Source organism: Amaranthus tricolor, chromosome 4 (genome assembly GCF_026212465.1).
Source record: "Amaranthus tricolor cultivar Red isolate AtriRed21 chromosome 4, ASM2621246v1, whole genome shotgun sequence".
Taxonomy (NCBI): Eukaryota; Viridiplantae; Streptophyta; class Magnoliopsida; order Caryophyllales; family Amaranthaceae; genus Amaranthus; species Amaranthus tricolor.
The window spans coordinates 29,512,363-29,523,881 of record NC_080050.1 but is presented as its reverse complement, the minus strand read 5'-3'; the positions used below and the strand labels follow the sequence as shown (position 1 = coordinate 29,523,881).

The 11,519-nt window shown below is 28.4% G+C and overlaps 1 protein-coding gene and 1 pseudogene across 1 annotated transcript; both read left to right on the top strand.

The window, feature by feature from the left end:
* The first annotated feature begins 225 nt into the window (after positions 1–225).
* Positions 226–3,128, top strand: LOC130810108 (uncharacterized). Its single transcript, XM_057676057.1, has 2 exons — positions 226–528; positions 1,972–3,128. Exon 2 carries the CDS (start codon positions 2,000–2,002, stop codon positions 2,639–2,641), a length of 642 nt encoding a protein of 213 aa, XP_057532040.1. The 5' UTR covers positions 226–528; positions 1,972–1,999; the 3' UTR covers positions 2,642–3,128.
* Positions 3,129–10,006: 6,878 nt separating this feature from the next.
* Positions 10,007–11,278, top strand: LOC130810936 (peroxidase 12-like; annotated as a pseudogene).
* The last annotated feature ends 241 nt before the right edge of the window (positions 11,279–11,519 follow it).

Genomic DNA, 11,519 nt, shown 5'->3' with positions numbered 1-11,519 from the left:
AAAAAAGTAAAACCCCAGGCACCTACGTCGTTTGCCCCAGCTTGCTATTCGTTCCGATTCTTCATATGAGTCATCCATATACCTAGATTTGGTTGTGACTCATTGGCCTTCATACAATACTAGTTTTGAATTTAGTTTTAAACACTTTAGGAGTTAGGACCTATATATTAATTACATTATACTCGGTACAAGATGAGACTATAGTCTGATCATTTACATAGGTCAGTCTCGTACAAGATGAGCTGAAAGAAAAAGCAAGTGGGCGGTTCGCGGCCCATTATATGCAGCGCACGATATAGAAGAAAAAACCGAAAAGTAAGGAATGAGAAAATCCGTAAAACCCTAAAATCATACACACACCTTACTTCGTTTTCTTCAGCCGTATCTTCTGTTCTCTTCTTTCTCTGAAGAACTCAAACTCAATTTTCGCTCCCTAAAACTTTCATTAATTCTCTTCTCCTTCCAAAAAGATTCCAAAACATTTTCGACGAACCTAATCAACATTAAAGATTTCGATCCAATCTTGAGGTATTTTTTCTTATTTTTCATTGATTTTTTAATTTCTGAATTTCATTGCAAAAACATGTTCATCTTTTATTTGCAAGATCTGCACTTTAAACGTTTACTTCCATCCTCTCAAGATTCTTGCAGTATAGTGTTTTTTTTTATTTTTCTGTTTATTTATTTATTTTTAAGATTCTAGGGCTGGGAGAAGAAAGTTAGGAGTAGGAGTTTCAGATGCACTTAAATAGGAGTATTTGAATTTACTGCATGTTCTATATACATTAAGGTAGGATTAGATTAATTATATTAGGTTATTCTCCTAATTATATTAATCTATGTTTTGAGGTTTGATTGGAAAAAATTTCTATCTATCAAAATGTTAAAAACTAATTTATGTTGAAACGACATATGCCGCAACTTACTTATCATGAAAGAGTAGCTCTGTTTTGTGTTTGAAGATTAATGTCCAAACAGCCTCATGCATAGAAAGACAGCAAAATATTCATGAATAAGAAAGAGAACTTTTTGTGTATTTTCATTCCTGTTTTGCAACAGTGATTACATTCCTATATATATATAGGGAAATATGACCTAGCATAAAGGCTTGCAAAAGAGCCGTTAATCACTAATTCATATGCTAACTAAAAAGGAGAACGTACATCGGTCAAGCAATCAGGAATATACAGCTACAGCTTTTCTATAGCTGGATATTTCTTATGTTTGCAGAAAATTAAAAGGGTTTATCTGTGCAATAGAGAGGATGCACAGACCTTGGGCTTAAGAAAAATAATCTTGGGCTTAACACTCCCCTCTCAAGGTAAGAGGAGGAAGAACTAATTCCAAGCTTGTGTTAAAGATGAGCATGTTGAGTAGTAGTGAGTATCTTAGTGAAGACATATGCAACTTGAGAAGTTGAGGGAATATAGGTAGGTTGGACAGTTTTAGCATTCACTTGTTCTCTGATGAAGTGATAGTGGATGTCTATGTGCTTCATTCTTTCATGTTATACTGGATTAGAAGCCACATCTAAGGCCGCCTTGTTGTCACAGTTGAGTGTGGTGATGCCTGATTGCCCTCACAGTAGAGTGATAGTCGATGTCTATGTGCTTCATTCTTATGGTAGAGTGGATTAGAAGATATAGCTAAGACAGCCTTGTTGTCACAGTAGAAGCTATAGCTAAGGCTTAACAGTGTTTGTGATTTGAATTTTCTGGCATATCATGTCCTGATTTAAGAACTAGTATAATCCCTGCAGTGTACCTTTGATTGTTCACTCAGCTTAGGTTATTTAAAACAAACAAGAAAGCTTTAAGTTCACTATAAAACTTCTAAAAGGACTATGATGTTGGATCATGGATGCTAAATTATTTTTCCATATCTCGCACTATTTCAATGATGATATCAGTAGTCTTTAGGCATCAATTTGCCTCTTTTAAATTGACAATTTTCCTTCTGTCCTGTGTTTAGTTTCTGACTCGTAAGGTGCTAAGAGAAAATGACTACCATGGAAGTTGAAGTGTCAAAGCCAACATCTTCTTTTCCAACAAAGCCCAAGTTTCAGGCATTGAAGGCTCATGAGATGTCTGATGGTCAGGTTCAATTTAGAAAGGTGGCCGTGCCACCGCACCGGTACACACCTTTGAAAAAAGCATGGCTTGAAATCTACAACCCAATATATGAGCAGATGAAAATTGACGTAAGGATGAATCTTAAATCACGCAAGGTTGAGCTGAAAACAAGGGCAGATACCCCTGATGTAAGCAACCTTCAGAAATGTGCTGATTTTGTCCATGCCTTTATGCTTGGGTTCGATATCACTGATGCAATTGCCCTTTTAAGGGTGGATGAGCTTTTTGTTGAATCATTTGAGATCAAGGATGTTAAGACCCTTCGAGGTGACCATTTGTCGCGTGCTATTGGCAGACTTTCTGGTAAAGGAGGGAAAACAAAGTTTGCCATTGAAAACGCTACAAGGACGCGTATTGTGATTGCAGACTCTAAGATTCACATTTTGGGGTCTTTCACAAACAATAAGATAGCAAGGGATTCACTATGTAGCTTAATATTAGGTTCACCTGCTGGCAAAGTTTATTCAAAACTTCGAGCAGTTACTGCACGGCTTGCTGAGAGATTTTGAGCTTTCATGGGTACGTTTTTTTTGTCAAGTATGTCTTGATATAGATTGCAGTTTTGGACTGGAGCCTGTATTACTACCATTTGTGGAGTGTACTACAATGAAAAATCTTCATTGCCCAGGAATTTATGTCTTTTACATTGTCTAGGTTGATATATCCTATAAGAAATCTTGATTTAAGTTGGTTTTTGTGTATTTTATTAGTTATTCGCTAGCATTTTTGTGTCCAATTATTTTTATTTACTTATTTTACATTAATAAAAAAATCTGTTAGCATCACATTTCTTTTGGATTGTGGGTGCGATGCACTCCCTTACAACAATACTAAGTCCGCCACTAACCGATACTAGATCCGTCACTGCTTGGCTCTAAGCCTCTAACAAGTCTACAATCGTCCTATTGGATAGCCATCCGCCCGTGCTACCAACGGGGAAAAGTGTATTTACAACGAGAGTGTGTCATGCATGAGGGTAAAGTTTTGATTTTCTATTGCTTCTACGTGCTTTCTATAACATTGGACGTTATTTTTTGGGCCAATGATTTAGAGAATTGAGAGAGTAATTAACTCTTAATATCATCAAAGTTTATAAATCACTACAACACTTGTATTTACTATTGTAATTTTCTTGTGTTAGGATTTTGTTGTGTAGATTGTATCTCATCGTGAATTTCATTTATCATCCCAAGCATATTTGTGGGAGAAATATCACAATAGGAAAGTGCATTAACGCCTTCTACTCATATCAAGTTTCTGAGCGACTTTTCTGATTGTCGCAACCTTATCTTCATGGTGTCCATTTGGTGATTTACAAAGCAAGGAGTTCCATTGTCATCCACACAAGGAAAATACAAATCGATTTGTTTTATTTGTATTTGCATCATATTTCCAATTATAAAGAAAATAACCGTCAAAACCCTTTGGTATTGTTAGAAGTAATACCAATTTATACACTACCATATGAATTTATATTTTGAGTAAGGGAGGGCTAGGGGAAGTTGATCTGGAAATCGAGCTTGATATCTAACCTGAAAAAATTATTTTTTTTTGATTTTAGTGTAAGCTGAGGAAAAAAATCAAATTTAGGGTTTTATTTGGGAAAAATAATACTTGCTCCAATTAATACAAGATTCAATTTTCAGTAAAGCTGATTATTGCTCGATATGAATTGTTATTATTTAGGTTACTCCTCCAATTGTTATTATTTAGTATTAATAAAATTTAGGTTACTCCTCCATTCTCCCATCCTTTTCTCCACATTCTTAGTAAATTTTAATTTATTCAATTGATTTTTTAATGATTGAAATTTATTTTTATCGAATAAAATTATTTTTTTTATTGAGATTGATTTTTACAAATTGAAATTGATTTTTATTGATCAAAATATATTTTTACTGATTGTAATTTTTGTTTTAAATTATAATTGCATTGTACTAATTAAAATCGTTTTAAAAAAATTATTAAAACTGATTTTTACTAATTGTAACTGATTTTTGCTGATTGAAATTAATTTTTACCGATTACAATTGGTTATTTAAGCAGAATTAAATAGGACTTAATACAAGGCAATAAAATAATATATATGAGTAGTCAATAATTAATCTAAAAAACCTCCTTCATAAAGTGGTTTTGATAACTTATTTCAATAGTGAAAATGAAATCCTTACCTAAACCATCAATTTATGATGATAAAAAATGGTGTTACAAACTTACAATACAAGTTTTACTTTTTCGTAATCAAATCCTTATTTTCAGACTTTCACTAGATATCATGTGATGTTCACCTAATTACCCCATTTTTTCAAAAAAAATGCGAAATTTAAGCAATACAATGGGTAGCATTAGACAACAAGCACTCAATTTCTAACCAAGTACATCTAAGAGCAAGAAAATCATAAACATTAATGCCTTAATGGTACATTTGGTTATTGTTAGATACTAAATAGGGGTAATAGGATGATTTATAATTTAATTTCGACAATTAAACAAATCTGAGTGTATTTTCTTTTTTTTTTTTTTTTTTTTTTATGTAAGATTATAATGCGTATAAAGCTGATTAGACTTTAAAATTTCAACCATCAAATTACATTTAATTTGATGCTTTGATACAGTATCAAAGCAAGTATATGACTAGAGGTGTACAAATAGACTCGATGACCCGAAATTTATCCAATTTTGTAACCGTATTCTATTTGATCCGATTTTAAAAATGATTTACAATTATGCAAAAAACAATAGGCATAAAAATTCTATTTTAAACGGACCAGAAATATTTAACCTGAAATCAACCCAATAACCCGAATGAACATTTATTTCCCTAATGATTCAAGTGATCCAAGCCCAATATCATTCCCAAGCATAGATGACAAAGTCATTGGGTGATGGAGTTGGTTTGAACTAGATTAACAATTTTTGAAAAAAATAACATTAATAGGTAGTTTTTTTTTTCAGATAATGTATCATATATTAGGTAGCTTATGACAAGTTTTCTTAAATATTTTTTTTAAAAAAAATCCTATACAAGAAATTTCTAATTAAATTAGATCGTTTTTGTTACACATCAGTAAGCTTAATTTTCTTATAATTCTAAATTTTAAGAACTCTAAGTTTCTTCATCAATAACTAATGAAAAAATCATCAACGAGGACATAACTCTAATTGGATGAATCTCGTCAAATCTTTATTTGATTTAATTTCTTTCATATATATATATATATATATATATATATATATATATATATATATATATATATATATATGCAAAATTATAAGAAACTACCTAATCTATATGCCTTTTTTTAAAAACCTACCTTATCTAAATTTTTTTGCAAAAAACTACTTAATATAACACAAAAGTTAGCAAATGACTACTAGTTAACGGTTATCGTATATTGACCGTTAACTTTACACTTTGACCAACACGTGGAGTGTCACGTGACACCCCACGTGCTGGTCAAAGGGTTAAGGTAACAGTCAACAAATGATAATCGTTAACAGATAGTTATTTGCAAATATTTGTATTATATTAGGTAGTTTTTTACAAAAAAATTTAGATAAGGTAGTTTTTAAAAAAAGTATATAGATTAGATAGTTTCTTATAATATATATATATTATAATATATATATATATATATATATATATATATATATATATATATATATATATATATATTGATAAATCTCAAATCATACATGAAAATATAAAAAGTCAAAATATAATAAATAGGTAAAATAGAGGGAATATTAAACACCACAAAAATGGAGGACCTGAAGTACTCTTTGAAAATAAAATCAATAACTTCAATACATATAAACTCCACCAAACTCTAGATGGGTTATCAATACTGCTCCGTACTATTTTAATAAGATATATTTAGTTTTGATACTCTTTAGTATTTACCAATTATTTTTAATTTATATTTTATTTTATTTTTAATTTGACACTATTTACAACATTGATTATGTATTTTGTTTTGAGTGTTTTTTTTTTGTTACATTTAAATCTTTTAGAGTATTTTTAAAAATTTTTTCCATTTGATTAAAAAAACAAATTAAACAATTTCATTGGTCAATCAATTTAATGAAAATAACAAGAATTTCAAAATTACCTTAATTATTGCTTACCCAAATATCAAAAACAGAAATCAATAAACTTCATACCAAAGTTAATTTATTTTAATTTCTAATTTCAATAATCCCTTCGTTCCTTTTTATTTGTCCACTTTAAGTTTTTTCATTTTATGACAGAGAAATTTAAATTTGATTTTTGAAGCATATATTCAAGATAAAACATATTTATGTGAGATCTTGTTAGATTCGTCTTGATGCAAAGAATTTCAACACATAATTTTTGCAAATTTTTATTATGCGTACTATGAGATATCGAGGCTCAAAATTTGCGTTGAAATACGTGAAAAAGTAAAATAGACAAACAAAAAGAAACGGAAAGAGTATAAAATATGAAATAAATCATCTCATAATTATCATACAATACTATAAAAATGTTGAAAAATTTCAAATGTCATCCTCTAAGGAGGCATGACAAATGGAAAATTTTCATTGGATTAGAATTAACTAAATGACATATTGATTAGAGTAATTTTTATTGGTAATAGTATGATTAAAAATGGTAAATGACTAAAATTAAAACATATAACGATAATTAAGAAATAAATATAGTAAATATTTTGACTTAATCTTTTTTTATTAAGATGGGAAATAAGATCAGAAGATTATGTACACAAATATTTTAATTTAATTGACTCTAACTACTTTTGAGAGAACATAATATAAAGATTATCATAAGTTCATATTATTTGAATATTATATAATACAAATTAATCTAAATGAAAATCTGAATTAAATAAGAAAATCAATCATCCATTTTTGTTTGAATTTATAATCGATTTGATATAATAATAAACGAAGTTGAGATAGGTATTTTATTTTTAAAAGTTAATTAATAATTGAAAATCGAAACAATGAACAATTCTTATGATATTGATTAAATTAATATCAATAAGTAGATAATTAAAATTATGATTTTGATATTTAAATTTTTAGTCTAATTATGACAAATGTTAGCATATTAAAAATAAATATTAGCAATCAAAAAATTTAATTTAAGAAATTTAAAAAATAAGATTAGTATGATTTTTATATTGAGACTTTTATCAAGAAATATAAAATAAAATCAATGATTGATATATAATATAATAAAAAAAAATCTAAAGTATTAACAATTGAACATATAACACCTAATTTTATATGTAATTTTATTTTAAAATGAGATTAATATTTTGATGCCAATTATATATACTATCTTTGTGCTATTTATCTCAAAGCATTATTATTTTGGATTTTTGTTTGATATAATTACGGCGAAAGAAATAAGTATCTTATTAACATTATCAATTAAAAAAATCTTACACATACTATTTGAAACCAAATTAGGTAACTATAACATAAATTATTTGATACGCACTTTTAAATAAATGAATATTTAATTGAATTAATTTTTATCAAAATGAATTATGTGAAAAGTTCAAATGCATACTTTATTATATGTTTAGTTAATAACTATTTATAATTATTTATTATTTAATATTTTTACTTTGATAAAACTAACTTATTTGTATATTACATGTGTACTTAAATAAAAATTAATGATTGAAAACTAAGGCATTGTGCATGAAACATGAATTAGATATATAAACTCATATTGTTAAAATTTTCTAATATAAGCATTTAAAAAGAAAGGATTTTGACATTATTATATATTGCTTAGATATATTGATTTGATAATACAACATATTCGTAAATGACTATATTGTAATTTTTATTTTTTATGTAATTTATAATGTGATACATCAAAGATTAGTATAATTGCCAACTTTTCAATTGAATTTATATAAATCATAAATTAATTATATGTATATTATACGGGACATATAATAGTATTAATTAATTATCATGTAAGATATTCAACAGAATCGATAAGATAATATCGTACAAAATATTCTATAACTATGTTAGTCTCCTCACCATTAATTGATGGATAAGAATATTAATACGACAAGGAAATTTCTAATGGTACGGTTGTGTCAGCCATACGCGCAAATTTTGCTGACCAAACAATATTTAAACCGATTAATTATTAATTTCATGACTAAAAGTCTAGAATAATACATCTCCTTGTATAATGTATATATTAATATCACTATCCTTAAAAAACATTTCATACTATTAAACAAGTCATCTCCAATAAAATATTATTATAATAGAGTTAAAATAATATTATAATATATACTAAAATTAAAAAGATAAAAAGGATCAATTATGTGAAAACTATACTAGTGAAAACTAAAAAGACGTATTTTGACTTTTGAGTTATATATACATTTTAGTGTCAATTTAATGGAAATACATATTAAGTATTTAGAGGTACATATTATTAATAACGCAAGATTTTATAGATAATTTAAAATTTTTTTACTAAAAACATGACTCACTCGTACCCTCTTACACATGCCTTCTAAACTTTAACTATGAAAATTGATTTTTAAGGTTTTCATCATGATAATAATGATTTTCATTAGTTCCTCTCGTAAATATTAGGAAGGTGTTATTTATTTATTTATTTATTTATTTATTTTTGAGTGGAGGAAGTTATTATTAAACATTAAAATTTAAATACTATAAATTGAGTAGCGTACTTGTGTAGGAGGTTGAGAACGCCTATAAGGATCAAGGACATATCTCATTATAAAATGTAAATAGTATTAAATTTTTGAAAATTAATTGTAAAAATGTTGAGTATTTTAAGAAAAATTGTAATAAGCCCTTAATTTATTTTTTTTAATTTTATTTCATTTAGTTATAATAAGCAATTTTAAGGACCCTTCATAGTTGAAATTAGGATTTTTCATAACACTACATGTAAAATAGAAAAGATGAACAAATCCATCAATAGATGATGAGAATCAAACCTTTATAATACGAAGGTAATAAAAGTCATTAATTAATTAATCAATAAGTAAACCTGTAATTCTATTTTTTTAAATTTTTTAAGAATTTTGAATCCGAGTCTACTTATACATTATTATCCTTTAAGACTATAATAACAATTTCTCACTATTTATCAATTTAAAAATGTGCCAACTAGATGTAGCAGTTAATCACACTAATAGGAAGACAATATTACGATGGAGAAGGGATCTAATAACAACTCCTTTGGACTTTTAGATGAGAGCTGACTAGAGCAAGATTATTAAAATTAATAATTTAAAAACCTTGGTCACATCATACAATTTTCCTCGGAAAAATTTAAGTTGGATTCTCGTTGGTATATGCCTATAAGTATTCATTCAGGTTATCAAATCAATTTTGGATTAAATATTTTCAGTCGATAATTATAAAGGTGTTTATTCGGATCATCGGGTCAATTTTGGGTCACATGTTTTAAATCGGTTTAAAATCGGGTCTTGTGTCCACATTGATTTTACATAATTTGAAATGCATTTTGAAATCGGGTCAAGTCGAGTTTGGTTACAAAGTCGTCGAGTAAGTTTTGAACAACTTAAATTTATATCGATTCAAAATCAGTTCTTATATCTATGTTGGTTTTCTTCATAATTATTAATCTATTTTTCAAGTCGAGTTAAATCGAGGTGAATTATAAAATCAGGCAAACATTAGATTATCATATTTGTTTTAAACATCTCCATTCGCTACTCTTTCTTTCTGTTAGACGTCTTTCTGCTGCGGTTTTAAACCGCATCATTGATAATAGGCCATCTGCTGCTATCACTAATACTTGGGGCCAAAACTGCAGCATATAATGACCAAAAAACCGTAAAAAACGGTAGCAAATGAGGTTTTTTCCACTAGTGACTCTTACTTAACATTTTTCTTTATGGACCAATTCAATTAGAGATGATCTCTCAAAAAAACTGTTTCTCATAAGAATTTGTGAAGGCTATTTATCTGCTATTCAATTTGAAGCTCATAAAAAGTAAAAAATGATATGTAGGATACGCATGAAGCATCCTACTAACCTTATACATGCATGTTTGTTATTGGTAGGGATGTGATCACATCCCTACTTCTGGACGGATCCGCTAGCGATCCAGGTGAGCAGGAAGTACTTCCGAACTTGACCTTGCGAGCGGAAGCATTTACAATTACTGATGATCTTTGTGCACTTGTACATAACGCTTGTGGACCAGTTGTAAAAACATGGTTTTTAGACAAAATTGGACAGAGCATTTAGATGCTTTTTTGTGTCAAAATTTTTTTCAAGATGCTTTTAAAACCGTCTAAAACTTATAATCATCTTGTATATTTATAGGTTGTATACAGACCCATAAAAATAACTTTACCATCTTATAAAACAAAATCACAATCATATAAATACCTTTGTTTAGTTATAAAATAAATCCACAACCATATATATACTTTGACAAACAAAGTGAAATTTGATAGAAAAATTACTTTTATTATTAATATTATGTTTTAGCAAGGGCACATTTGATAGGAAAGTTTAACTAATTAGTTGATAACTCTACTTAAAATTCAGTGTTTTAAAAAAACTGTTCACTTTGCTCATGTCTATAAGACCTGTTCGTGTGCCAATCTTTAATAATATTTTATGTGATTTTGCAGCCAAATGGACCATACTACTCAATTCCCTTAGGAAGAAGGGACATTTTAAACTTTGCCACAACAAATGATACACTAGCAAATCTACCCCCACCATTTTTCAACACAACAAGTCTTCTCAATGCCTTTGGCAAAAAAAACTTAAGCACCGTTGATCTCGTCGCCCTCTCGGGTGGCCACAACATTGGACGCGCACATTGTGCTGCCTTCGTTGGCCGACTCTACCCGACACAAGACTCGACTATGGATCAAATCTTTGCTAAAAACCTTAAGCTCACATGCCCAACAAAGATTTCGCCATAAATCAAACCCTTTTCTTTGAGAAGTTTGTTGATGCGATGATAAAAATGGGACAACTTAACGTATTGACGGGGTCACAAGGTGAGATTCGTACAAATTGTTTGGCTAGGAATGGTAATAACATAAACATTAGGCCTTTTGTGGGCGATCATCAAGAGCATGGAAAGTTATCCCAATACTAATCTAAGCCAATTACTATAAAATTATTCGAATATATATAGGATGATTTTTATATATATATATATATATATATATATATATATATATATATATATATATATATATATATATATATATTATATTCTCGTGTTTGAAGGAGAAACTTATATGGTTATGTTCGGAATAAAGTGTGATGTGAATTGCATTTAAGATGGAATTTTGATTTTAGTCATGTCCATCATAATAAGAATTGTATTGGAGCCA

Excerpts from the sequence above, each read along its gene's own strand:
- LOC130810108 (XM_057676057.1), top strand. The coding sequence starts at position 2,000 with ATGACTACCATGGAAGTTGAAGTGTCAAAGCCAACATCTTCTTTTCCA.